We start from the raw sequence: 26,366 nt of genomic DNA on the forward strand, positions 1-26,366 counted from the left end.
AATCTTGATTATAACACTTTAAACCCACGGAGTTGAGCCGTGATCAGAGGGAAACACTGTGAGGTTCCTCACCCTGGACCACAACACCTTCATCTCATGTTGTACAGAAATCCAGGAAAATGTAAAACACATGGGAAGGAGCTGCCATTACCATCATAATAAATAAAGAACATGGAGAGATTTTACATTCCAATTCCTCCCACAGCTCTGCAATGGCATCAGTGACTCCATGAGGCTGTTTCCCACCAACACCCACCCAATTTCTAAACATTTTATTTAAATAACCCAAGGTCTCGTCCTTGCACCAGGAGCTCACACATTTCCAGTCCAGCTCTCAAAGTACAGCTGCCAACACCCCTCGCCCCTCCCCTCTGCCATATGTGGGGCACAGTTGGCGCTGAGGAAGAGCCAGGGATGGAGAGGACACGTGTCCTTAGTATTCTCTTCACCAACATCAGGGAGGCAATGTGATTTTAGGGCTTTATGGGAGGTTTGGGACGTTCTTTTTCAGTCAGAGCAGACGATGTCTCTTCCATTTCTCCTCAGGACACAGGTGGGCTGTGTTTTGTTACACCAGCAGCTTTTCCTCACAACTATCTTCCAGCAAGATGGAATAATATTGATGTTTGCATCCATCAGGTGAGCTGGGATCCCAACAGAGCCCAGCAGTGGATCCCCAGACAGTCCCACCCCAGCTGCCTTCTCCAGGCCCACCTTCCCTCAGCGCCAGGCCCGGTTGAGCAGCTTCACCTGGGCCAGTCTCTTGGTGATCATGGTGGCAAAGACCAGGCCAAAGAGGACACTGCTGATCAACACGTAGTCATAGTCGTCCTTCAGGACATCAAACTGCTTCGAGGGGTAGACGCGGGTCTGGAAGATGTCCAGGCCATAGACAACAACCTGCAGGGGGGACAGGAGGAGCTGGTGACACAGCTTTGAGCTGTCAAAATTATTCACTAGGGGTTATAGTTCTAAATAGCCCCAAAACCCCACTTAAATAGCAAAAAAACCCAGTTGCACAGTCAAAAAAAAAAAAAAAAGCACTTATAGAGCAAAAGGACTCACTTAAATAGCCCCAAAAAATCGTGTTCCAGATTAAAAGAAGGAATGTTTAAGCTGTGAGCAGCCACATTATTGGAATTACAGAGCTCCCAGCCACAGGCTGTGGTATCGTGCCTGTGGATCAGGATTTCCTCCCAAATTCCACGGATCCGCACTGGGTCTGCACCCTGCACTCACCAGACAGGTGGACTCGAGGCCGGAGGGGGCTGTGTAAATCCCCCTCATGCGGGATATGGTCTGGTTGTAGTTGATGAACCTCTCAGCGTGGATCTGCACGTCAGGGGAGTATGGGATCAAGTTCTCCTCCCTGAAAGGCAGTTAAAGCCCAATGACATCCCAATAAAACAGCACACTGTCATCAGTGTTTCCTACTCTGATTATCTCAAGCTGATCTGAAACAGCAAATTTGGAAGCTTTTCCCTGTGCAGATTCATTTTTGCAGCAGGATGAAAATCAAACCTATCAGCTGGGTCAGGCTAAACTGCAGCTGCCTCCTTCCAGGTTTCTAAAGTTTCAAAAATAAGTGTAATTCTAAAAAATCTAGTTACTCTGACTGCTCTTTTCTAAGACTGTAGACAACGGGCTGATTTACTAATGACTGACCTGCTGCATTACAAACACATCCCATCATCACAGACTGGGAACAGAACTACAGAATCATTTCGTTTGGAAAAGACATCTAAAATCATCGACTTGAAGAAACCTCCCTTCATTCCATGCAAAAACTGCCCTGACTCCATTCAGGACAGGTTGTTCCACTTCACACTTCTGTTTTTCAAAATCCATCCCTCCTCACAGCTGCCCAGCAAGAGGGCTTATCACACCTTCCTTACCTGCTCTGTTCCGTCGGGATCTCTGGGCGCCGAGGATCCAGAAGAGCCTTTGGAAGCGACAGGATAGCCCCAGAGGGAAGCCCAACTGTGCATTAAAAGAAAAGCATCTTAAAAATCACAGAATCACAGAATTGTTGGTGTTGGAAGGGACCTCTGGAGATCCCCCAGTCCAACCCCACTGCCAAGGCAGGGTCACCTGGAGCAGGCAACACAGGAACGTGTTCAGGTGGGTTTGGAATGTCTCCAGACAGGGAGACTCCACACCCTCCCTGGGCAGCTGTTCCAGTGCTCTGCCACCCACAGCATAAAGTTCTTCGTCATGTTGAGATGAAACTTCACGTGTTTTGGAAAGAATCTGGCACCCTCCTCTGACACCCCATGGCCATCTCTGACAGCATTTTCCAACATTAACACTCTCTTGGGTGCTTATCCTTGCACTTGCAGGAGTCCAGGACAACCCACAGGCCTGATTCTTTGGCAGCAAACTGCATTCTGCTTGGATTACAGTGCTACTTGAAACCCACCGAGCACAGAGCAGGCACTTACTGAGCAAGTGGCGGCTGGTGATGCCCCGCTCAGTGATTGTGGCCTCCATGGCACTGATGGCAGAAGGGAAGATGTAGGATTGCTGGAGAACCTGGGGCAGGATGGGGCGGTCCAGGGAGCTGAAGGCTGTGGCATTGTACTGCTCTGTCCCCTCGTAGAGCTCCAGCACAGTGAACTCATTCCTACGGGCCTTCGTGTTCCAGTACTGGTACTGGAACGAGGAGATGTTTAGGAATATGAGGCAAGCAATAATACAGAAGAAGCAGGAGATCACAGAGAATGCAGAAGGCTTTTTGACCATACGGGTTCAGGAACTGCCCCAACCTCCCAAATGTAAGGAACTAGACGAGACTAAACTCTTACCACCACCCAGTTCTCTGAGTGAACCATGTGGACGGGTCCCTTGGCTTTCTTCTGCACTGAGGAGTGGATGATCCTGCCTGTGACCCCATCAATCAGGTAGATCCCGATGAACGTGCGCTCGTGGTGTGTGTCTGTGCTCTCCGTCACCACAGCGAGCAGGTTTGGGTTCAGGGACTACAGAAAAACAAAAGACAATGGAGATCCAGCCCCACTTTAGTGCCACAGACACCTCGTTCCTGCATTTCATCTGGCACTGGGCAGGTTTGGGTTCAGGGACTAGAAAAAAAGAAAAGAGATCCCCTTTTAGTGCCACGAGCTCCTCGTATCTGCATTTCATCTGGCACTGAGCTTATCATAAGCAAATTATCTCATTAGCTCAAGTCACCCGAACAAATCAAGCAGTTATTTTTCCAATATCAGATGTCTGACTGACTTAATTGCTGCATGAAAATGTGTTAGAGTAGAAATCTCCACCAAAATTTGCATCTTCTGCAGAGGGTTATGGGAAAAACTGGCACCACAAGGCAGCTAATCTCAAAGTAGTGCCCAGGAATGATACTGAGATGTTCCCATGGGATAATGCATCCACAGAAAGTCAACCCAAAGCTGGAACAGCACCTTGTAGAGGACGCTGCGGTCGCCCATCACACGGCCCTGGGAGTGCACGTGCTCGTTGGACCTCTTCCCTTTGACAGCCACAATCCTCTGCACCTCCGGGGGGATCACCACCTCCCAGCTCTCCTCTGTGGTCAGGTCCTGCAAGGAAAAAGCAGCTAGGAGGTTTGATCCTGTCCTCAACAAAACACTACCTCCACCAACAAGATGCAGCTTTCTCTGCTTTTGCATTTTAAAAGTTTCTTCGGCACATGATGAGGCTGAATGTTCCTGGTCTAAGCAAAACTCCACAAATCAGACAAAGAAATCTACTGTTATCCGGGAAAGTGGCATCACTTGGACTGCAATGAGTCTTCCCTACCTTTTTCAGCCTGAATCCAGAAAGTTTTCCCTGCTCAGCATCAACTAGATAAAAATAGATAGAATGGGCTATTTCTTCTAACTGGCGAAGGACATTTTTAGTGGCCGGGAAAGCTGTAACCTGCAAAAGAAGGATTGAAACGCAGGTTAAAAACCAAATGACACAGAAAGAAAAAAAACAAACAAAAAAAACCCAAAAACAACAACAAAACAAATGAACTAGAAAGATTATTTCAAACATGTTTATCAGGATAAGGTCTGTCTTACCAGAATAACTTCATAGTTTTGTGTGAAATGAGACCCAATGGCATTTGTTTTCATCTTGCTTCAAAAGGGAGGGGGATAATTAACCAGAACATGAAGAAAACTGCATCCAGGCAAAGCCATTTACCTTGTACTCATCATCAATTAGAAGCAGGACTTTGGCATAGTCTTGATCCATAATTGGCAGAAGCAGAGTCTGGAGAATTGGACGTTTCAGAACAGGGGGAGCTACTTGGCTTCTCTTCCCAAAGATGGGGTTAAAGACATACAGAAAGCTCATTTTGGTTTCCTAAAAGACAAATAAAAGGCAAAATCTTTTCTAAGGGAGAAAAAAGAGGTGTTTTTCTAACTATTGCTTGCTAGTGTTGGACTATTCATAGCCAGGGTTCAGCTATTCCACCCTGAAAATATTCTGTGTGGACACAAATATTCTCTATCCCACATGTGTCTTATAAAAACTATGACTACTCTTAAGTTTTTCAGGCTTGTGTGTCTTCTTCCCTACAGGTCTCTCTCTCCTTCCATACCCACATCCGTGATAGTCAGATTATACCCAAAAATACGTTTTTTCCTGCTCTTTACAAAGACACATTTTCAGACTAAGCCAGCTCAGGGGAGGGCCAGGGAAGGGGCCTCACCTTGTCCTTCACAAGCAGAGTGCATTGTGGAGGGTGTGGGAAATGGGCTGTTGTCCTTTGCACCATCAGCTTGAAGGAGGAGCCTGGTCTCACATTCCTGAGGTATTGCTTCCACAGGATGGTGCCAGAACTGCTTTCAATGCCAAAGAGCTGATCACAGAGACACAGGAAAGCCAAAGTTTAGGAAAACACACCTCTCATATTCAAACACTGCATCTTCCTTTGTCATATCCCAAAGAAAGAAGAGTCTTAGTCCCTCTTTAAAGGTATCACAAAACATCCTGTGCATCCTCTCATGACATTCTGTCCAAACCTGGCTAAAAACAGGGCTGGAAATTCAGAGCTGAGACTCTTTGCTACAGTCTAGAAAGAGATTCCTCCCCTGACTTCCTCACCTTTCCTGAGGCAGTGACCATCACCATCATTTTCTGGAGGTTGAATTCATCCCTGGCCAAATTGTCAATGTTAATCTCATTTTTAATCTGGCTTCGGGGTTTCCTGGCATCGTAGAACATCTTCCAGAGGTGAGCAGTCCAGGCTTGCAGCAGGATGAGCTGGGAGGACAGTCTCTTCAGAAACATCCCCAGCAAACCGTCTGCAAATGACACCAACAGTGACAAGAACAGGGAAAACACGTCCCACCCCATGACTGAAATTATGATGTCGGCCAGTACATGAAATGCTGCCATGCACCAACCTTTGCCTCCCACTCTGGAATAACAGTTATAGTTATCATTTAATGACAGACTCTGGCACTCACAAACCTTTGCCTGCTTCACACTCATTCCAAAATATGTCTGAATCAACTGAAAGCAAACCTTCATGCAGAGTATTTTGTATTCTTTCTCGCTGTGCCCACCCACCTCCAAGGTCTGCATCTCCCTCTGCACTCAATAAGTAAAATACTTCATTCTGCCTGATGAGGGTTTATATTTAGTTCCTTGAAATAAACACCAGACCAACTCTGTTTCAGCCCTGAGGAGAGCAAGCAGAGGAGACCAGTGGCACCAGGAAGCACTAGGCAGGAGCAGAGCACACTACATGCAGGCTGGGTTACCTTGAATGGCTGCATCCAGGACAGCAAGGAAAGACAAAACAAAGCAAAAAAAAAAAAGCTATTGGAAACAAATCTTCCAGAAAGAGTCAAAGGAAACATTTAGGAGAGATGGCCAAAATCCCTCCTACCGCTGCTGACTGGTTTTTCAACGTAACAATATAATATACTCATGTCATCTGCATTTGACATTGGACTTCAAAAGTTTAGACAGAAAAGGGTTTATTTCTGCTCATTTTAATTGCCATCAATAGAGATCTGAATTCATCTCTCAGCTCAGAGTACACAGAAATAAATACATTTATTCAGGAAGAAAAACAAACTCACAAAGGCCTTTCTGTTAAGGGATAAATTTTATACTGACTCACCCGCCCATGGTTAATCTCATCTGAACTCAAAGGCAGTAACATTATTNGTTAAACTCACCTGCTTTTTTTCCAAATTCCCCCTCCAGCTCAGCCTGTGCCCCTGTCAGAGGTAGATCCACCATCTCCAGGCTTACCACCTCTGCTAGTGACTCCTCTCTACTCCACACAACTTTTCCTGGAACGAAATTAGTAGAATATTGGAAAAATCAACTTAATACTTGGGAATAGGACTATGTTCCAGTGGACCCTTCAAATGCAAATCCCTTCTTACGAAATGCAAAACAGTGTATATCTATCTAATATAACTAAATTAACTATTTCATAAAAGACAAATACTTCATGCAACTGGAGCCACTTCCGAGAAGAAAACCACAGGATCAATAAAAGCAATGTGGTGTTTTAAAAGGGAGTCATTAAGTCTGTTTAAAATAAGAGATTCAACAGTGTGAACTCCTGGATTCCTTTAAAACCTCAGAAAATTTGTGTCACTGATATGGACTTTTAACCCTTTCTGCAAATTAATATTTTTGCCATGAGGATCTTTTCTGAAAAACTTTGAGGAATCTCTACACCTCGACTTAGATTTTCATCCTACAAAAAGTTTTGAAATCTGCAGAAAGCCCCTGAAACTCAAAGGCTCTGCCTACACAAAGAACACGGCAGAACTCTTCGCTCAGGTGAAAGAGTCTCCTGTGTCTTCTATGGGACTCAGAAAAGTTATATTAATTTTGCTGGTGTCCAAGGAAAGTAATGATAAAATAGAATCCTTTAGGACTTGGAATTTTCTTCTGGCCACTGTTACAGGTGGAGGAAGCTGTTTGTGCAATTACCTGGTTGCTGGAGGAAAATGAGCATGTGGTCTTCTGTTTGCACCAAGGCTCGATAGCCCACAGAGTCATCCTTCTTCAGGAAAACTTGGATGTATAGCTGGGAAAAGAAGAGCAAGGAAAGCAGGTTTATGATCACACCACCTAAGAGAAAAGAGAACTCAGGTGAAACAAGAGCAACAGTGGGATAGTGTAAACCCCAAAATGCTCTTTCCCATTGCCTGAAGGGTTCTCCCCATTCCTGCCAAATCAGGGAAGGGAGGGCACTGCAGGTCTGAGCAACCATAGGACTGAAATAACCCCTCCCTCCTCACCTGCTGTGGTTTGGCACCTCCTTTCTCCAGGCTAAAGGTAATCGTGGTATCCAACAGCCTTTGTCCAGTTTCAACCAGGTAGAGATTTATATTGTAGGTTTGGTTGGAGCACGTTAAGGAATCCTGCAACAGCAGGCAGAAATCAGAAGCTGCACACATACCACACCAAAATCTGCACCAGGATTCCACATTCAGCAAGGACTGTGGCTTCAAAACATTTTTAGGTTCTATATAGGAACAGCTGCAAAACAGCAGCTTCTAAAAAACTGGTGTAACACCTTTGTCATTCTGTTCCTGCACACAAAGGAAAAAAAGGGACTAACAAGAACTCCCACTGCTCCTGGGAACAAGAGCACCTCATACCTGCCTCCAGGCTTCCTCCAGAGTACTTCCAGCATGAAGGCCATCAGCACTTCCAGGTTTCTGAAATGAGAATGAGATGTAACATGGCTGCAGACACCAGTAAGACTATAAAAAATTAGGTTTTTGAGTGCCTGACAAGTCTCAGTTTGACTGTGAAATCAGGCAGGAAACAGTTCTGCTCTATTCTATACTATCTTTTATTAACCTATGTTTGATATCCCCAAGAAGTGAAATTCTCTATGGATCAGTAAATCCAATTCCAAGGTCACATGCCCACCTTACATAATGCTAAAACAGGACACCACGTTCCACTGAGCCAGACCCAGCCTGAGCTGGACACAATCAAGCCTTAATTGCATTACCACCGAAACTCATCAAACCCTCCTCTTCCCCAAGGGACTCCCCATCCCTGAGCCTGTGAAACACTCTTGGAACCTACTCCCAGAGCACATCCCTAGAGCTGTGCTGGTTCCAGAGAACAGGAACTGTGTTTACCAGTTCACTCCTGCATGTCAGGACAGCAGCCACTGTCTTCTCCCCGGTGGTTGCAAAACTCACCAGAGCTGCCTGGAAAGAAAAAAATAGCAGGAAATCACTTAAAACAAAACCCCAAGAAAACCCCAAAGCCCACCAAAAACTGCTTGTGAAGTAAATAAAGCTAAAGTGGAATTAAAAACAAATAATCTTTCACAGCCAAATTTTGAATTTTATATTGTTTCCCCCAACAAAAAAAAAAGTAAGACTATTTCTCATAAACATGGGAACAGTTGATCTGCCACAGGTTTTTGAAATATTATGCCCAGTTACTGAGATTTTCAAAACCTGCCAGCTGGCCTAAGAGTTCTGAAGGATTTTAAGCTGCAGTTGGCCCTCTGGCTGGGTACATTTGTGCCGGGTACCTGCTGGAAGTCCCGGAGGTGGCTGAGCAGCCCGTGCTTGTACTGCAGCAGGGAGAAGTGGCTGGGAGAGAGCTGCAGGAAGAACTGGGTCCGGGAAGCACTGGTGACACTGGGTTGAGTGGCCAAGATCCTGGCCTGGAAGTCATCTGTAAACTCCAGCTCCAGGGACTGCAAGGGAGACAAGCACACGTGTTACTGAGACAAACACCTTCCTCCTCTCAGCAGCAATGCAGCCACATGGAGAGATTCCCTGGGTCAGGATTAACAAAGCAGGAGCAGGGAGGCTGAGGCTCCCATTGGAGCAAAGCTTTGAAGACATCAATCCAGAAGGAATGATTAGACAGACATAAGCTTTCTCACCCTTCCCTCAATTTATGAATCCTGACCCGCCAAACCTCTTAAGTCATTCCACAGTTCACTCACAGGCTGGGTGAGGCACCAAACCAGCTGGGCAAGGAATAACATACAATTCTCACCTGCAGGGGAATCTGCTTCATCTCATGCTCTGTCTCCAGAGAGCAGACGTGGAGCGAGTGCGTGTCCACACACACCAGCACAGCCTCCCCCACCACACCACAGGTGTGCTCCAGGCTCTGCAGCCACGGGGCTGCCACTCTCACCTGCACAACCACAGACATCAAGGTGTCAGCACAGTCAAATCTTCAAGGCACCAATATGAACACAGCCAAGAATTCAAGTCAGAATTATTTTTCCCCAGGACTGCGAGACACTATCTGTCAACCTGAGGTTTATGAGATAACCTTGACTAACAGATGCCACTCTAATTTGGTTTGGCTTTCAGGACATTCAGCCATGAAATCCATGTTCTGGCCTGCAGGCAGTGCCTCAGTGGAAAAGAAAGTTTCTCTGCACCACAACCATCGAATCCTCTACCTACCACAGCACAGCCCGTGGGTTGGAAGCACATTTGTTAACACCAAACCCAGTACTTGAATCCACAGTTGAGCACTACCTGTTTTGTAATTTCTCCATCCTCTGCACTGAATGTCAAGATGTTCAGGTGGCTCTGGGAAACGATTCCAAGCACGTGGATCACTCCAGTCCCATGGGAATACAGCAACTGGTACTGAGTGTTCTCACTGCGAGAGAGGCAGCAACCATGAAGCATCACCTTTCTCACATTGCTCTTTTCAGAGGTTTTCAGAAGCACAAGGCAGAAGCAGCACCCTTCCCTCTGCCAGGAGCTCCCACCACTCCTTCAAACGTGTTCCCACCTTTCCGGCAAGTGCTCCACCCACTTCTGGTGCCCGTTGGACAGGTAGTGCAGAGACAGGGCCGCCTTCTTCAGCACTGCCACGTATTTCACTGTATCCTGGAGCCCCACCAGAGCAGCTGCCTGGAAACTGAGCAAAGCCAACCGACAAGAAATTAGGGAATTCCTATTTTTCCCTCTAAGAGGGTCTGGAGCAGCAGAAGCGGCTGAGGGAGCTGGGGGGGCTCAGTCTGGAGAAAAGGAGGCTCAGGGGGTATCTTCTGGCTCTGCAACTCCCTGACAGAAGGAGGGAGCTGGGGGGGGTCAGGCTCTGCTCCCAGGGAACAAGCTGTGCCAGGGGAGGGGCAGGTCAGACAGCAGGAGGAATTTCTCCATGGTGGTCAGACCTTGGAAAGGGCTGCCCAGGGAGGTGGTGGAGTCTCCACCCCTGGAAGTGTCCAAGGAAGGACTGGCCGTGGCACTGAGTGCTCTGGGCTGGGGACAAGGTGGGCATCAGGCACAGGGGGGATCCATGCGCTGGGAGGGCTTTTCCAACCTCAGTGATCCTGGTGCAAGGTCAGGCATTCATAAAGAATTCACCCAAAACTTATTCTTGAAACTTTAACTAATCTTCCCCTACAGTGCAAGTCCAGAGAAGGTCCATAACCCCTTCCTTCCTTCCCAGCCCAGCAATACAAGGAGAGAAGCCAGTGCAGCCAGGAAATCCTACCTGCCAGTGTCCAGGGACGTCTCCCAGTTCAGTCCCCCGATGTTGGTCTCCCAGGAGCGCAGGATTCGCCCTCCGTTGGACACACTGACGGCATCTGCCCGGGGAAACACGGAGCAACAAAGCCACGAGCTGTGCAGCTCCAGCCTGTGCTCTCACACGCAGCTGAGCTCCCACAGTCCTGGAGCAATCCCAGCCCCGGCACGTGCCCCTTACCCTGCCCATGGATCAGCATCGCATCGATCGTCCCTTCCGCGGTTCCCTTGTCCACGTGGCGCCACACTGGGGAGACACAGCCCAGCGAGAACAAGATTAGCCCCTCCAAAGGCATTTCTTCCTATTATTTTTAAGCTCATACAGAGCACAGTCTGCCTGCCCTAAGCCACAACTCTGACCCGCCGGCTGCCCCTTCCTAGCCTGACAAGGCACAGCCGGCAGCGTTCACCTTTCAGGAGTAAAACCCAGCACGATTTGATCGACCCGTCAGCCCCGAATCGGCCGCACTCACGGATTTCGCCGCTCCGGGAGTTCAGGGCGGCCACCACGTTCTCCTCGGTGGCCACGACGAGCTTCTTCGAGCCCTGCGAGGCCTCCAAGGAGGCGAATTTGAGCTTCCCCACGTACTGCTGCCTCCTAGGGAGGGAAGGGAGCGGCACTGAGACGGGACTCGGGCCAGGAGGGGCGCGGGGCCTGCCCGCGGGAAGGGGGACGCGGCGCGGCGGGACCCCCGGCGCTCACCAGTCGAACTTGCCCACTTGGTCCTCGTAGACGGCGGCGGCCAAAGGCAGGAGGAGCGGCAGGAGCAGTCCCAAGAAGAGCAGCCCCGCCAGCGGCCCCGGCCCCGCCGCCATCACAGCGGCCCCAGCGCCCGGGGGGCCTCGGAGCGCCGTGGGGCCGCCCGCGCCGCCGCCTGCGCGGGGAAAGGGCGGCGGCGCCGTGGGGAGCGCGCAGGCAGCGCGCGGGGCAGCCCTGGTCGCTCCCGGCAGCCCGCGCGCCGCCCGGGGGCCTCGGAGCACGGCGGAACCATGCCCAGGTCCCGGCGGGACCGAAAGGGTGAGAGCGGGGCAGGCTTTCAGTCCCTTTTCCATTCCCTTCCCGATCCTCATCCCCTTCCCATGCCTGTGTCAGTGCCCATCCTCGTGCCCACTCCCTTCCCCATCCCACCCTAACGCACTCCTTTGCTCTCCGCAGTCTCCCTGACGCGGACGCCCCGGAAGGGGCTGGAGGCCAAGCAGGCGCTGATCACCGAGGTGAGTGGGGCCCTGTCCCTGTCCCCTTCTCCCCTTTCCTCCGTCCCAGTCCCTGTCCCGGTAACGTCTCCCCCGCAGCTCCGCCGCTGTGTGGACACCTACAAGTACATCTTCGTGTTCTCCGTGGCCAACATGAGAAACAACAAGCTCAAGGATGTCCGGAACGCCTGGAAGCACAGCAGGTTGGGCGGCCGGAGGGGCTGGAAAGGGGGAAATTCCCAAGGGGTGTGAGCTCCCGGGGCTGACATCCCCCTCCTCTTGCTCCAGGATCTTCTTCGGCAAGAACAAGGTGATGATGGTGGCGCTGGGGCGGGCGCCGAGCAGTGAGTACAAGGAGAACCTGCACAAGGTGGGCACTGGGGGTTTCCTGGGTGTCCTAAAGCTTCACCCGCCTTACCTCACACCATGGAATAACAATCCCAGGACACCACAGGTCCTCAGGTCACCGTTTTGGGCGTGTTTTAATTGAATCCATCTGTGTCCTGACACAAATGGTTTGTTGATACCAGAGCTTTTGCAGCTGTACAGGACTGCAGGTGGGTCCCTGGTGCTGCTTGATCCCTATGGATGCTCCTTCTCTTCCAGGTCAGCAAACACCTGAGAGGGGAGGTTGGGCTCCTCTTCACCAACCGCACCAGGGATGAGGTGGATGAGTAAGTACTGTCTGGTACAGCCCTGTTCCCATGTAACCACTGTACTCCCTGATGCTCCCTTAAAGCAGGGATGGTCTCATGGGGTTTTCCACTCATTTTTCTCAGCCATCCCTCTGACAGCAAGGAATCGTGGAATGGTTTGGGTTGGAAGGGACCTTAAATCTCATCCAGTCACAACCCCATCCATGGGCAGGGACACTTTCCACTAGCCCAGGTTGCTCCAAGCCCTGCCCAACCTGGCCTTGGACTCTTCCAGGGAAGGGGCAGCCACAGCTTCTCTGGGCAACACAGGAACTTAGGGCAGGCTGTAGCCAGAGGAGGCTGAAGGTCTTGTTGCCTGTCCCAGGTGGTTCTCCAAGTTCCGAGAGGTGGACTTTGCCCGCGCTGGGAACAAGGCACCGTACGGGGTGAGCCTGGACACAGGGCCCTTGGAGCAGTTCCCACATTCCATGGAGCCGCAGCTCCGGCAGCTGGGATTGCCCACGGCGCTGAAGAAAGGTACTGGGGCAGCTGGGAAGGGCAGCCTTGTGTCTGTCTGAGCAGGGAAGATATCAGAAACAGAATGTTAAATGGAATTTAGATCTGCAAAAATCCCACGGATGTTCTCCTCGTTGGGATGAGGCTAGAACTCCTTATGTCCTTCTTGTGCTGTTCTTCCCAAACTCATGTCAAAGGATGAGTCAAAGAACAAGCTTTCTCCAAAACACTGTCCTTTTCCAGTGGGAACAGCTGGGATTGACCCATTCAGAAACCAGACGGGGTTTTTTTTTGAGCTGACCCAGCTCCTTGAGGTGCACTAACATTGCGTGGAAAGCTCCAAAGGGTGGTGTTGGAGGGAGTCCTGGCTCTTCACCCCACATTTCAGGGGGTTACCCAGTACCTGGGAGCCTGTTGAAGGGGTTTTGTTCCTGCAGGGGTGGTGACGCTGCTCTCAGATTACGAAGTCTGCAAGGAAGGGGATGTTCTCACCCCGGAACAGGCTCGTGTCCTGGTGAGTAACACAACAGCCCCATTTCCTGATACAAAATAATTAATTAATGCAACCCCTGAAACTCAGCAGCAATTATTTTGGCTCCTGCTCTGCAGCACTTCCCACCTGGAAGTGGTCTGGACTGTTTTGCTAAGCTGGACACAGAGACGGTAAAGCAGGAACACATTTGTGTCCTCTCCTAGAAACTCTTCGGTTATGAGATGGCAGAGTTTAAAGTCACCATCAAATTCGTGTGGAATTCTGAGACAGGAGACTTCCAGAAGCTTGTTGGAGACACAGCAGAGGAAGAGGAAGAGGAGGATAATGATGATGACAGCAACGAGGACTAGCAGTGTGGACACCAGGCAGTTCTATTCTATTTTAGAGACAAAAAGAGGAGGATGTTTCCCTCACCTGTCTGCAGCTGGACAAGGATGATCAGCTCAAATGTGCTCTTTGTAAAAAATGATCTAACTATGCTTTTTTTATATATATATAAATCTGTATACAAAACTTCAGATGGTTGTTGCTGCTGCCTGTTCCTGTTTGTGTATCCCAAGATCTGAGAAAATTCCACCTCAAAAGTGAAAACTGGGCAGAAAGGGTGTAAAGTTAATGCAACTTCGATGTAGCACAGTGGAGAAAATGCCAAGAGTTTGTTATTCTGACATAGAAGAAGATAATTTAGCTCATCCCTGGAATTTTGCCCTCTCCCTGAAAGAGTACAAGACCAGGCTGGATGGAGCTCTGAGCAACCTGGGCTAGTGGGAGGTGTCCCTGCTCATGGCAGGGACTGTGATGAGATGAGCTTTAAGGTCCCTTCCAACCCAAACCAATCTGGGATTCTACGATCCCAAGTCCCCAAGTGCTGCCAGCCAGGTTACAGGTACAGGTCAGAGATGGGAGCTGTGTTAGAAAGAGGTTTTATTCTTGTACGTAATTATTTAAGATTTCACATTAAAGCAGAACTGGGGCTTTCACCCCATTAATGTGTTCACTTTCCTGATTAACTGCAGCTTTAATTACGGTGCTCTGGGGACCTGGAGGGCTGGGAGGGAGGAATGACCAAGGCACAGCCCAGCACAACAGCAGTTGTGGATCCTACAAAGCTTCATTAATTCAGGAGAAATCTCAACCCATTTGCTCATGGCTCAAAGGGCAGGGTGGGCAGTACCTCTCCAGTGTTTCCAGAGCCCTGTGCTCTGTTCTCCACCCCCATGCGGCCGGCATTCCGTCCCTGCTCCAATCCCTAACGGAAGTAGTTGGGGCAGTCGTGGGCATTCATGTTCCAGGCTGCATCAAACGCCTCCACCACAGCTGGGAGCAGGGGACCCTCCTCGCTGTAGTTAAGGTTCTGCTCTAGCTGCTCCATGTTGGACATCCCGATAATCACTGCATCTCCAAGAGAACCCTGGGAAGAGATATGAGGTGCTGCTGACCCCAAAAGAAACCTGGTTCACCCCTCAAGGATTTAGACAACTGACACTACAAAGTTCTGGTCAGAAAGCCAGGACATCTCCAAGTCATGCCAACTCCTCAAAAGCTGCCAAATCGTACTTAATGATGGGCTACAGGAACATGTGGGGGAGATGGGGAATATAACCATTAGTTTCCTAGTCCAAGGAAGAGCAAGTGCTCTCCTTGCACAGAGGCTGAGTGGGCGGGAAGCCAAGACCCCACTAATTAGGAATTAAAATCTTCCACTTCTTCCAATCCTAAGCACAGAGGATACCACGGGGGACACAGAGCTGACTTGCTCGAGCAGTCCGGCAGAGTCCACACACCGATATTCACTTTGGAACACCGCAACTCCATGAGATGTGCAGATTAAAGGATAACTACACTGAAATGTAGTTAAACTGTCTGTGTGCACAGCCCTGGCAGCATGCCCAGACTGTTGGTTATGGCCAGGTTGAGCTCTCACCTGCAGTTTGGAGTGGTTGTAGAGCCAGCGCAGTGCAGCTGAGGCCAGGCTGGGTGGGTTGGAGCCATAAGCCTCTTTCAGAGCCTTTTCCACTAGGGCAATTCCCTCAAAATTGTGTTTTTTCCAGTACCTGCATCAAAAGAAATCACTCTTATTGCCCTTGAGACCTCTAGTGAGTGGTACATCTATATTCTAACCAAAAGGAAGCTTCGTACAACTCCTTATAGCCTCTGAGGACTTCTGCAATCTCCCCTGCAAGTTGTAGGGAAGCTGAGCATAAAAACCACCCTGCAAAAGCTCAATCACATGCCATGGCCCCAACCATGCGTGCTGATGCAATCCCTGCACAAGCTTTGGCCAATTCTGCTTCCTCTCAGCTGATGATTAGTGTGTTTTTAACGCAGCCATTCCTTGTCTGTCAGCTCAAAACATACCTGTCCCTGTAGGCCTGAGCCCAGTCGTTCCCAAAAAATCTCCCAGCAGGCTGGCGCGTGTCTTTGTCCTCATACTTGTACTTGCCGGTCAGGAGCCCTCCTGCAAAGGGCAGCAGCAGGTTTAGGGCTGGGCTAAATGGGCAGCCCCCATTTCCCAGGGTTTTGTCCCAAAGTCTGGCCTTGTCCCCCCCTGTACCTGCCAGGGGGTTGTAGGCGTAGAACCGTAGCCCAAAGTGCCTCAGGCAGGGGAAGAGCTCAGCCTCCACCTGGCGCGTGGTCGCGTTGTACATACCCTGCACCAAGGGGGGGACACAGCTTCAAACACCAGCTCAGGGCAGAGGACCGGCCTCTTTCCACCCTTCCCTGACAAGACTTAACCAGAAGAGAGCCTTCAGGTCACACAAGGTGATGATTTGCTTAGGAACAGACTCGCTGAAGGATTGCAAATAATGCAAAAATTTAAGTTTCACAGTAGGGGAGTCACTGACTCCAGCAACAAACACACACTCAGGTGTTCCTGAGCAGCGACCTCGCTCAGCTTCCCAATCGTGTGTCCGGAAAGGACATGAAAAGGGTGGTCAGGCACCGGAAGGGGCTGCTCAGGAAGGTGGTGGAGTCCCCATCCCTGGAGGTGTCCAAGGAAGGACTGGCTGTGGCACTGAGTGCTCTGGGCTGGGGGACAAGGTGGAGATCAGGCACAGGGTGGACTCGATGACCTTGAGGGTCTTTTCCAACCTCAGTGATTCTGACTTCTCAGACTAACTGCAGCAGATTCCTTCTCTGTTTATATCTGGCACACTAGAGGTTGGTCCGAGATCTGGGAACCCCAAATCCCAGGTATTTCCCCACAGCAATACCACCCCTCACCTGGTACACAGTTGGCATCACCCAGTTGTTGTACTTGCAGATGGTGCAGATTTCTGCCACCTCCCATGCTGCATAGTTTGACAGACCAAGTTCTTTAAACTTTCCCTGCAGAGGAATAAAAGAGAATTCAGTTCCAGTGTTTAAAAGTTCATTTGAACTCAGACAGTGCAAGATGCATACAGTGAAAAGGAGTCACCAAATTTTAGTCCAGAGTGCTCACTACTCTCCACCTTTCCCAAGAGACTATAAAGACCCGACAAAAATATTTCTCATTTTCTGCTCATTTGGAATTCACACTCTCTACTTTAAATGGCATAGTTAGATTAATGCAATTCAGGAATTCTTCACCCATTACCAGCACTAATCCTAATCCAGTCAGTTAACATGGCTGGAAGCAAAGTTCAGATGTTCTACGGCTTCCAAGAGCTTTTGGGAACAAAGTGTACCAAGTGAGCACCCAACAGAGCGGCAGCTGCTCTGCTCTGCCCTGGGCTCTGTCTCCTCTTCTGAGTGTTGTACAAATCTAGTGCTGCAGTGGGCACAACACGCAACCCTGGTTTAAAAAAAAGTGGTGGGAAGGAGGGAATCAAGGATTGTCCAGGCTTGGACTCTCCACTTTACTTCTTTGTGCAGCTCGTTGCAGGCACGCAGCGTCTCCTCCACGGGAGTCCCGTGGTCAGGAGCGTGGAGGTAGAAGAGCTCCACGCTTGTCCTCTTCAGCCTCTCCAGGGATGTGTCCAGCTGGGAGCGCACACTCTCCGGCTTCAGCGTCTTCCCATCCCAGGGGTTGGCCTTGGTGGCCACTTCCACTGGCAGAGAAAGAAGGAATGAGCAAGGAATTTCAGCCTTCGGGAGGAAAACAGGGATAAGGGGCATAACCAAGCGTTTGAGGTGTTTCAGGGAAGGTCCCTCTCCTCGGGAACCACGTCAGCCTGGCAGGGGAAACTCTTCCCCAGATGATTGGGGGTCTGCCCTGGAGAGGGAAGGGATTCTCAAGGTCTGGGGGTCAGCACTAAGGCCTCCCCTCAGGCCTGGCATCAGCTTGGCAAGGAAAACCCTTATCCTAAGGGAATGGGCCTGGGAGAAGTCCCTTTTCCTCAAGGAGGGAGTCAGCCTAGCAGGGAAAACTCCTCTCCTCAAGGAATGGACTCTGAGGAAGGTCCTTGTCCTCAGAGACAGAGTCAGCCTGGCAGTCAGCCCTGCCTTCTCCTCAGGCAATGGTCCCTTCCCTCGGGGAGTCCCTTCTCCTCAGGAAACTGGCCCAGGGGAAATCCTCCTCAGGGACAACGTCAGCCTGGCAGGAGGAATAAGTCTCGAGGCAAGTTCCTTTTGCTTAGGGAGTCCATTCCCTTCAGGGAAGACGCTCCTCCTTAGGGAAGAGGCCCAGGGCAGTCCTTCGTCCTCAGGGACAGTGTCAGCCTGACAGGGAAGACCCCCCTCCTCAGGGCACGAGTCTCGAGGTAAGTCCCTTCTCCTCAAAGACGGTGTAAGTCTGGCAGAGAAAACCCTTCTCCTCAGGAAAGACCGCTGACTTCAGGTAACGAACCCCGAGGAAGCCCCTTCCCCTCAGGGCAGCCCCCATTCCCCGCGCCGTACCGGGCCCGGTGCCTCCCGCCAGCAGCGCACCCAGGATGCGCTCGGACTCTCCGCCCGCGTACATGAAGGCAGTGTCAAGGAGGCGGTAGCGGCGACGCAGAAAGGCGCGGAGCAGCTCCGCGCTCGCCTCGGGCCCTGCCCGCCGGCCCATCTCCATCGTGCCCAGCACCACCGTGGGCCGCGCTCCCCCCGCCGCCATGGCCGCCATGGCCGCCATCGCCCGCACAGCCATCGCGCGTGCGCGGGGTACGGACCCGCCCCGAGCGCGGCTGGACCCGCCCCGAGCGCGGCCGGACCCGCCGGTTTGGCCGAAAAACAGCGAGTTTGGGCAAAAACCCACCGGGTTTGTCAGAAACCAGGCTCGGGAACAAACGCGTCTGTGGAAAAGCAGCACGTTTGTGGGAAAAAAAACCACGTTGCGGATTTCACGGAAAAGCTGCGGATCTCGGGGGGAAAGATTCCGGCAACTTCCTGGCAGAGCCGCCGGTGCCGGGCAGGAACGGCCGAGAGAACTCGGCGGGTCCGTGAGGGGGAGCGGGGGGCACAGACAGACCTCCCAGCTTCCAAAGAGAGCGAGTTTCCGAGGAAAAATAAAGTCAAGTGGCGAACGGCGTCGGTGGGAGGTGAGTGCCGGTGCTGCGGGGACACGTCGGGCTGGACTTCGGCTGCTTCTCTTGTATTTCCTTTTTTGCCTTCTTCTTTTTCCCCCTCTTCTTCTTTCTCCTCTTTCCCCTCCTTTTTTCCTTCATCTTTTTTTTTTCTTTTGTTTATTTTTTCTTATTTTTCTCCTTTTTTTTACTTCTTTTTTCTTCTTTCTTTTCTTTTCCCCCCTTTTTCTTCTTTTCCTTTTCCTTTTCCTTTTCCTTTTCCTTTTCCTTTTCCTTTTCCTTTTCCTTCCTTTTTTCTTCATTTTTTCTCTCCTTTTTCTCTTTTATTTTCTTCTGTTTTCTTATTTCCTTTTCTTTTTCTTCTTTTTTTTTTTTCTTTTCCTTTTTTTTCCCCCATTTTATTTCTTCTTCTTTTATTTCTTCTCTTTCTCCTTTGAGGCCAAACCCTGCTAGGCCGACAACCTTCCCACTCCTCTCATCCCTGATGCAAAATTAAGGCCAATAAAGGTGTATTATCCACTAATGATTCTTTTTCCCAACACGAGCCGGTTTCCAGCTGCATCCAGAGGAGCCCCAATCGTGTGCCTCCTCCAGATCTATTTTTCTCCAGCATAATTAATTTTTTCCCCCAGTTCCCTGCTGGACACTGACATTCCTGGGCCATGGCTGCGCGGCGCTGGAGGGGTGTCCCGTTTGGGAATCTCTCCGAGTGTCCCAATGGCTCCCGCTGGATCCTGGACGTGTTCCACGAGTGTGCCCAGGACAGCCGGGACGTCTCCAGCATTATCCTGGGGCTGGTCTCCATCTTCTGCTTCGCAGCCGCCTCCTTCCCGTGAGTATCATCCCAAATCCTAGCCCAGCCTTTTCCATGGGCAGCAAAAGTCAACCTTCAAGCACCAGGTGCCTGAATTATTAAATCTACCCATCAAAAGCAATCAGGGCTTGGAAAGTTTAGGAGCGAGAGGAGAGGAGTAGACGGCACAGCCCCAAAGCCTTGGTGGTTGCTATATTGTTGTTGCTGAGCTTGGCAGCCGGAATATCCCACGTAAGCCAACTGCAGTGTGCTCAGGGCAGGTCATACATGTGCCTGGAATGTTTCCAGGAACACTGAGCTTCTTGGAAGTACTGAGACGAGTGTGGCAGAGGGGGATGTGGGGAGTCACGCTCCAGCTCGATTATTTTGTAACCAGAGGGGAGGATCCTGCAACTGAGGCTTCTCCTCACTCCCTCCTGCTGCAGCATGAGACACAGGGCTTGAGCCCAACAAGCACCAGTGGGTCTCAGGAGTTCTGACTGGGACCAGTTTGCAGGGGGGCACAGGGAGCCCTGGGGATGGTTCCCAGGTAGTGCTGAACCAGTCAGGGGCAATGTTTGTGTCTCTGCCCAATTCTCTGCAGGCAGTTTTACCAAGCCTGCAAAACAGGCATCATGGACCGGGCTCTCTCCATATATTTCCTGCTGGGATGGCTGGGAGGAGACCTCCTAAACCTCATCGGCTCCTTCCTGGCTGATCAGCTGCCCCTGCAGGTACCAAACCCCTGGGGCTGGGCTGGCTCCCAGACACCCCGAACTCCAGGGAGGAGGGATGGGCTGGGAGCTGCTTAATCCAGTCCTGGGAAACAGAGACCCAAACAACCCAGGATGCTCCCTTCTCCCCTCCTGGGGTTGTTCCCTTCTCCCATCAGGGATGTTCTCTCTTTCCTCCCTGGGGTTGCTCCCTTCTTCCCCCCGGGGTTACTCTCTTTTCTCTCCTCAAGGTTGCTCCCTCTTTTCCCCTCAAGGATGCTCCCTGCTTCCCTCCAGAATTGCTCCCTTCTCCGGCCTAGGGTTGTTTCCTCCTTCTCCCATGGGGTTGCTCCCTCCTTCCCCTCTGGGGTTACTCCCTTCTCTCCCAGGGATGTTCCCTTTTTCACCCCCTGGGATTGTTCCCTCTTTTCCCCTCAGGGATGCTCCCCTCTCTCCCAGGGCTGTTGTCCCATCCCAGCCATCCCCGGCCCTCCCTGCAGGTGTCCCCATGTCCCCTCCCTGCAGGTTTACACGGCCGTTTACTACGTGCTGGCCGACCTGGTGATGCTTTCGCTCTACTGCTACTACAGGGTGAAGAACAGGGGTGCGAGATGTGAGTTGGGGCACGGGGGGGGGCTTGTCCTTGTCTGTGGAGGGGAGGGAATCCCCAGGGAGATTCCGGGGCAGAGATGCTTTGCAGATACAGCTATTAGATGGTTGCTGGAGTTTTTAACTTGGATAATTTGAGCCCCCAGGAAAGCCAAAGCCAACAAATAGCTACAGGCTGTGCCTGGGGCTTCTGCAGACCCTGCAAACCTCCCCATGGTGTCCAGGCTGAAAATAACTCCCCTGTGAGTCGCACTGGGGATAGAAATAAATTCTTTACCCACAGGGAGGTGATGACTCCACCTCGGAGCTGGAAACCACAGAACTCCTGACGCAGGCCAGGGCTGCAAGGGAAAGGGGGAAGTTTTCTGATTGTCTTGGGGTCAGAACTCCAGTACTGACATGGTGGGGAAGTTCCTCCCTGTTTGACTGGAGTGAAAAGGGAACCTTATCAGTTCTTGAAAGGTTCAAACAGCCAGAGAAAACAGAGTAAATCCATTTTTCAGCATTGCAGCTTTGTGAACTCCAAACAGGCACCTTGGGACCAGGATGACTTTAACTTATTAAAGACATGTAAACTTATTAAACCAATTGATATTTAGCCTATCAACTACATAGTTTTGTTATGCTGGAGAGTCTGTTTACTGAATATAATTACTGAATAATAATAAATTAATAATAATAAATAAGCTGAAGCAGGGCTTGCTCTGGCAGGGATTTGAGTGTGGCTGTTGTGAGTTAAGACAGTGAAATCTTCTAGAGGGGATGATTTTTAAGAGCCTAAACCCAAAGAAACCGAGATAGGAGCAGTTTCCTGCCTGATAATGTATGAATTGGCCACATCGCTGGAGATAAATCACCCACAGCCATGTCCCTGTCCCTCAGTGCTGCGGAGATAAGGCACAGCTTGGAGGTTCCTTACCCTGAGAGGGTCCTGGCACCCCCGAGGCTGTTGGGGGTTGATGGGATTCTCCCTAACCAGGCTCTCCTTGATTCCCTGCAGTCACCGCCCCAATCAATGCAGCCTTTGTGTTCCTCTCCGTGGGAACAGTGTCAACCCTCTCCCTCCTGGGCAGCGGCACCTCGGCAGAGGGTCCAGGGACCTTTCAAGGGAGGTCGCTGCTGTCAGTTCACATGGATGATCCTGGATCAAAGGTGAGCCAATTCCTAAATCTGGGTTGATGGGATACAGAAGATCTGGGTGGGCATGTCCTGCTGGATGGTGTGATCCCACCCAGTAGTCCCAAAAAATACCTTGTACCCCACCACATATTTTGGGGTTAGGGGCTTCTCTGTTCCTGTTTCAGGAGCAAATTGTTCTCCAGAGTGTTACAGTCTCGGAAGGTGACACTGGAGAGAGGCCTTAAAAGATTGCTCCAAAATTCAGGGATAGTCTGCTGCAGGATTTCAGACATTTCAAGGCCTGCTCAAGATTCAGCAACATCTCTGTTTGTGAATAGACATTATTTCAGGGAGCTGCATAGGATGGACATTCTCTAAAAAATGTGATAGTTAAACCACGTTCATTCACATTAAACCACAGCCATAAAGAGTGACTGTTTTCAGGAAATTTGAGAGACTTTCCCCCTTTTATTCTTTTTTCCAATTATGCACATATATACATAATTGAAAAGCCAACCAGCAAGCAAGTGCAGCAAAGTAACTCAATTGGCTTCAGTACAAGGAGGTTTGCAGAAGAGTTTTGCACTGGCAATAGTGAAGGACCTCTCCAAACAATGAAAATAAACCCAATTCCCATTATAAGAGTTTGAACTAGACTACATATTTTCCTATAGTAAAATGAAATATAATTATCAGTTATCATTAACACAGGACCTATCAGATGAGGGAGAGCTGGGGAGATCAGAGGCTGGGTTTGGGGGCCATGGTGTGAATGCTGAGCTGCTTCTGGCTCCCCCTTTCCTTGCAGCCTTTCACCAGGAGTGAGATCATTGGATTCACCATCGGCTCCGTGTCCTCCGTGCTGTACCTGTGCTCCCGACTGCCCCAGATCTACACCAACGTGAGTGCCCAGCCCTGGGCACCCCCTGGGCCCTGACCAAGGGGGTTGCTGGGATCTTCTTTCTCCTCTTTGCTCAGAAGTCCCAGGACTGTGTCTCTGATGATTTCATAAGGGACTATTTTTCTGTATTTCTGGTCCAAAACCCAATTTATTTTTCTCCCTTCCCTTTAACCTACCAATATTTCGAGGGTGTGGCTTTCATTTTGTCTTATTTACAAGTAAAAGGGGAAGTAAAGGGCTCTTGGCATTGAGTCACCACCTTTTTTCTTCTCTTTTTTCGGGGAGAGGATGATTAATACCACTTTATTTAGGAGAGCTGCACCCAAGCTGCTCTTCTTGTGCCCGCTATTCCCAGTACAAGAGGAAATCCACCACTGGGATCTCCTACTCCCTCTTTGCCCTGGTGATGTTGGGGAACTCTCTCTATGGCCTCAGTGTCCTCCTGAAGAACCCTGAGCCAGGCCAAGGTGAAGGTGACTATGTCCTGCACCACCTGCCCTGGCTGGTGGGCAGCCTGGGGGTCCTGTCTCTCGACGTAGTTGTATCCTTCCCCTGCCAAAACTTCCCTCTGGAATCGCACCCCACTGGCAAGGCTTTGCAGGGAGTGATCCTGCCCTGGAACAGGCAGGGTTAGGCAGGAGAAGGGTGGGTTGACACTACTCAGGGATTGCTCACCCAAGTGCAGGTGAGTAATTTGTGGTGTTGCAACAGCTGAAATGCTTCAGCCCTTTGTTTGCATTGCCCTTTTTCCACCTCTGCTGGCACAAACACCCTTTGTGGAGGTGGTGAGACCCAGTTTATGACACAGATCCACCCTTATGTGCGTGAAGAGCCTTAACCTCTCCTCAGATCTCCTTCCAGTTCCTTGCCTATCGGAAGGGAAGAGCCAGTACCCACGAGGAGAGGGATGCTCTTCTTGGAGAGCAGGGTGACAGCCTGGAGAGCTGACCAAGGGAACTGCCTGGAGCGAGAGGAGGAGGATGCAGATGAAGAAAGTGCTTAAACACCGGGCAAACCAGCCCCCCGGGTGGCTCTTGGGAGAAGAGGACCTGAGCCAGTGGGTGACTTGTGCTGCAACAACAGTGGCAGAGGATGCTGCTGTTTGAACTTGTGCCTCTTTGATACCAATACTATTGGGATAAAAGGGAATTATTTGATACCTCAGTTGCTCGTTGCTGCTCTGATGCCCCACAGCTGAGCCTGGTCACTGCTGTGTCTCTCAAGGGAGATCTGGAGCTTCCTTGGTGCTGGCAAACATGGGAGGAGCCTGAGTGGGGAGGGGACAGGGATGACGGACCTGCCAAAGACACAGCAGCACTGTGGGCCTCACAACTCCACCCCTGAGCTTCTGGAAGACACACAGTGCCTGGATCCAGTGGGGAAGGAGCAGCACAACCAAAGTGTTTGTTCCTTGGACACCTATTTTAATTAGCACAGCTATAAACCACGTCCTTCCCCACGTGCCTCCTTTGGTTTCGTTTTGCCAGTTTACCTGGCAGCTCCTGCCTCTTTCTTAAAGACTTTCACAGTCCCAGTTCTCTGACTTCTCATTTTTTTGCCTCACCCATGTTTTAATTACATGGAGTCCTTGGGGAAGTTGCTCTCTCTGTTACCCAGCAGAAGAGCTGCCTCTCTGCTTCCTCTGCTTTTCAGTTCTGCCCTCTCTTGTTGGTGAATTTATCCCCAACTTGATGAGTTTATCCCCAACACTGATGAATTTATGCCCCTCTTGGGGCCCTGCACATCAGTACAGTGGCTCCCTGACCACAGAGGGACTGGAAGCAGGGGTGGTTTGGGAAAAGCCGTGTCCCCGGGAGAAGAGCACGGAGGTGGAGCCACACAATGGATCAGCCCAGCACTCCAGGTTCCCTCCCGTGTGCTGAACTAGGGATGAGCAGCTCAGTCTCACCAGGAAAGCAAGAGGAAAACCAAACAAAGCTTGTAAGGCCTTCAGGAAAAACTAACACAGCTTGTCCTTGTGAGAACAAGAGCTGTCCTTTCCCTGCAATCACTATCAGCTCTTCCTTTTGCTTCCCTTTTCCCCTCTGATACCCAGTGTTGTACTCTATTATCATTAATTTATGATTCCTCTGCCAGGCCCATGACATTTGTCTTTCCCAGGAAGTTGCCCTCCTTGCTTGCTTGTTTGTCCTCACACTGAGGACTCCCAAGCCACAGCTCCTCGATTACACAGCTCAGCCTGGAAACAGGAGTCAAAGTCCTCAGTACCCAATCGACCTGCACCAGCAGGTCAATTAAAGCACAAGCTGGGCCAGTATTTGGGGCTGACCCATTCATTTCGGAAAGAAAAAGTATTTTTCGGTCTCTGTGAGCCCTTTGAAACAAATCAATTCATGATTCTGCCCCTCCAGATTCTCAGGTGAAGGGGCTGCTCAGCTCATCCTCAAGCCAGCAGGATTTCCTCTCTGTCGTTCCCTAGGAGTTGTAGAAAAACAATTCCTATCCAGTTCTAATCCAAACTATGAGCAAATCCCTCATCTCCACCATTTAAAATTGCCACATCCTGGCTAACCAAGGGCTTTTCTTAAAGCTGGACAAAGAACCTCCAACATAGGGAGGAAAAATTATACATATAAAATATAATTTGTCCCCATAGGTGGATCCAAAGCACAAGTTGAGTACAAGTGGGTTTACTCTTACTTGGGCTACAGAGGATGGAGCAGGGTGAGCAGCTGTTTGGCAGAGGGAGGTTCCACACCTGCTGCCATCTCAGGCAGTGGATGCAAGTTCCTGCCACTGACACTTTCCCTGAGGTTTTCATCCCTCCAAGTCACTACTGCAGCCCTGTTCCTGCAAGTTAAGATTTTGCAGAGGTACATATTAAACCAGAAAGGCAGAGCAGAAACAAATATCCCAGAGTGAGAAGGTAAATGAAAACCTCAACACACCAGCCTTCCCCCTCCTGGGTTTAAGAATTCACACAAACTCATCTCCAGCTTCAAAAAAGGTTTTTCCTTGGACAGAACCAAGAGAAAATGACCAAATCTCAATGTGTTTCCCTGGGGGATCCCAGCTTTGAGGCAGACACGTGTTGCCTTCCCCAGCCTGTGTCCCACAAGGAGCTCCATTATGGACCACAAGCCCCAGGTAAACACTGATCACCTGCGGGGTCTGGGGGTGAAACAGGTCATGTCAGCCAAAATCAGAGCACATTAATCAATGTTAATGCCAACAGTGTCCATTTGCAGAGGTTCACCCAAAGGGTAATTTCAACGGCCATGGACAGGAAGAGCCCAGCAGGTATTTATTTCCTTTCCCAGTTTGCCCAGGATTAGGTTTGGAGCAGTGAAACCAGAGCTGTGCAAGGTCCCTCTGCCCACCAAGAGGTTCAAGAGGAGACTCTGGGTGAGGTTCACAGATGACACAAGGACCAAGCACAGGAGCTTTTGGGTCAGCACTGATGGGTGGAACCATCTACCCCAACCTCTGCCACCGCCCTGCTGGACACACTGACCCCCCAGC

The 26,366-nt window shown here is 50.4% G+C and overlaps 4 protein-coding genes across 7 annotated transcripts; 2 read left to right on the top strand and 2 right to left on the bottom strand.

The window, feature by feature from the left end:
- Window positions 1–134: 134 nt before the first annotated feature.
- EMC1 (ER membrane protein complex subunit 1) lies at window positions 135–11,324 on the bottom strand. 2 transcript variants are annotated; one of them, XM_017833436.1, is made up of 24 exons: window positions 11,185–11,324; window positions 10,955–11,079; window positions 10,663–10,728; window positions 10,450–10,543; window positions 9,742–9,870; window positions 9,480–9,606; window positions 8,983–9,126; window positions 8,507–8,674; window positions 8,103–8,174; window positions 7,608–7,667; window positions 7,245–7,367; window positions 6,934–7,030; window positions 6,162–6,278; window positions 5,739–5,747; window positions 5,077–5,276; window positions 4,682–4,831; window positions 4,171–4,332; window positions 3,781–3,900; window positions 3,423–3,560; window positions 2,805–2,978; window positions 2,442–2,652; window positions 1,896–1,980; window positions 1,240–1,369; window positions 135–900 (listed from the first exon to the last, which is right to left on the bottom strand). In XM_017833436.1, exons 1-24 carry the CDS (start codon window positions 11,295–11,297, stop codon window positions 721–723), a joined length of 2,994 nt encoding a protein of 997 aa, XP_017688925.1. In that variant the 5' UTR covers window positions 11,298–11,324; the 3' UTR covers window positions 135–720. The 2 variants fall into 2 exon arrangements, with proteins under 2 accessions (XP_017688925.1, XP_017688926.1); XM_017833437.1 differs by lacking the exon at window positions 5,739–5,747.
- A 108-nt stretch (window positions 11,325–11,432) lies between these two features.
- MRTO4 (MRT4 homolog, ribosome maturation factor) lies at window positions 11,433–13,837 on the top strand. Of its 2 annotated transcripts, none has more exons than XM_017833406.1 (8): window positions 11,433–11,499; window positions 11,638–11,696; window positions 11,775–11,878; window positions 11,964–12,045; window positions 12,282–12,349; window positions 12,696–12,847; window positions 13,264–13,340; window positions 13,523–13,837. In XM_017833406.1, the coding sequence occupies exons 1-8, from the start codon at window positions 11,472–11,474 to the stop codon at window positions 13,667–13,669; spliced, it is 717 nt and encodes a 238-aa protein (XP_017688895.1). In that variant the 5' UTR covers window positions 11,433–11,471; the 3' UTR covers window positions 13,670–13,837. The 2 variants fall into 2 exon arrangements, with proteins under 2 accessions (XP_017688895.1, XP_017688896.1); XM_017833407.1 differs by having other exon boundaries at window positions 13,436–13,554.
- A 389-nt stretch (window positions 13,838–14,226) lies between these two features.
- AKR7A2 (aldo-keto reductase family 7 member A2) lies at window positions 14,227–18,387 on the bottom strand. Its single transcript, XM_017833390.1, has 7 exons — window positions 18,141–18,387; window positions 17,166–17,353; window positions 16,545–16,649; window positions 15,874–15,970; window positions 15,678–15,777; window positions 15,244–15,373; window positions 14,227–14,730 (listed from the first exon to the last, which is right to left on the bottom strand). The coding sequence occupies exons 1-7, from the start codon at window positions 18,370–18,372 to the stop codon at window positions 14,569–14,571; spliced, it is 1,014 nt and encodes a 337-aa protein (XP_017688879.1). The 5' UTR covers window positions 18,373–18,387; the 3' UTR covers window positions 14,227–14,568.
- Window positions 17,381–24,042, top strand: PQLC2 (PQ loop repeat containing 2). 2 transcript variants are annotated; one of them, XM_017833401.1, is made up of 8 exons: window positions 17,381–18,004; window positions 19,381–19,580; window positions 20,146–20,275; window positions 20,780–20,867; window positions 21,864–22,015; window positions 22,791–22,883; window positions 23,239–23,424; window positions 23,733–24,042. In XM_017833401.1, exons 2-8 carry the CDS (start codon window positions 19,411–19,413, stop codon window positions 23,829–23,831), a joined length of 918 nt encoding a protein of 305 aa, XP_017688890.1. In that variant the 5' UTR covers window positions 17,381–18,004; window positions 19,381–19,410; the 3' UTR covers window positions 23,832–24,042. The 2 variants fall into 2 exon arrangements, with proteins under 2 accessions (XP_017688890.1, XP_017688889.1); XM_017833400.1 differs by lacking the exon at window positions 17,381–18,004 and adding an exon at window positions 18,262–18,763.
- Window positions 24,043–26,366: the final 2,324 nt, after the last annotated feature.

This window comes from Lepidothrix coronata, unplaced genomic scaffold (assembly GCF_001604755.1).
Source record: "Lepidothrix coronata isolate B3197 unplaced genomic scaffold, Lepidothrix_coronata-1.0 Scaffold214, whole genome shotgun sequence".
Classification (NCBI taxonomy): domain Eukaryota; kingdom Metazoa; phylum Chordata; class Aves; order Passeriformes; family Pipridae; genus Lepidothrix; species Lepidothrix coronata.

Coding starts and splice junctions, on each gene's coding strand:
- EMC1 (XM_017833436.1), bottom strand. CDS start 11,297: ATGGCGGCGGGGCCGGGGCCGCTGGCGGGGCTGCTCTTCTTGGGACTG. Junction 4,333..4,681: donor CTCTGCTTGTGAAGGACAAG/GTGAGGCCCCTT, acceptor TTTGTCTTTTAG/GAAACCAAAATGAGCTTTCT. Junction 1,370..1,895: donor ATCCCGACGGAACAGAGCAG/GTAAGGAAGGTG, acceptor ACTGCCTTTCAG/GGAGGAGAACTTGATCCCAT.
- MRTO4 (XM_017833406.1), top strand. CDS start 11,472: ATGCCCAGGTCCCGGCGGGACCGAAAGG. Junction 12,848..13,263: donor GCCCACGGCGCTGAAGAAAG/GTACTGGGGCAG, acceptor TTGTTCCTGCAG/GGGTGGTGACGCTGCTCTCA. Junction 13,341..13,522: donor CGGAACAGGCTCGTGTCCTG/GTGAGTAACACA, acceptor GTCCTCTCCTAG/AAACTCTTCGGTTATGAGAT.
- AKR7A2 (XM_017833390.1), bottom strand. CDS start 18,372: ATGGCTGTGCGGGCGATGGCGGCCATGGCGGCCATGGCGGCGGGGGGA. Junction 15,778..15,873: donor CGCCTACAACCCCCTGGCAG/GTACAGGGGGGG, acceptor TGCCCTTTGCAG/GAGGGCTCCTGACCGGCAAG. Junction 15,374..15,677: donor GCTCAGGCCTACAGGGACAG/GTATGTTTTGAG, acceptor CTTTTGATGCAG/GTACTGGAAAAAACACAATT.
- PQLC2 (XM_017833401.1), top strand. CDS start 19,411: ATGGCTGCGCGGCGCTGGAGGGGTGTCCCGTTTGGGAATCTCTCCGAG. Junction 22,016..22,790: donor TGGATGATCCTGGATCAAAG/GTGAGCCAATTC, acceptor CTTTCCTTGCAG/CCTTTCACCAGGAGTGAGAT. Junction 23,425..23,732: donor TCCTGTCTCTCGACGTAGTT/GTATCCTTCCCC, acceptor ACCTCTCCTCAG/ATCTCCTTCCAGTTCCTTGC.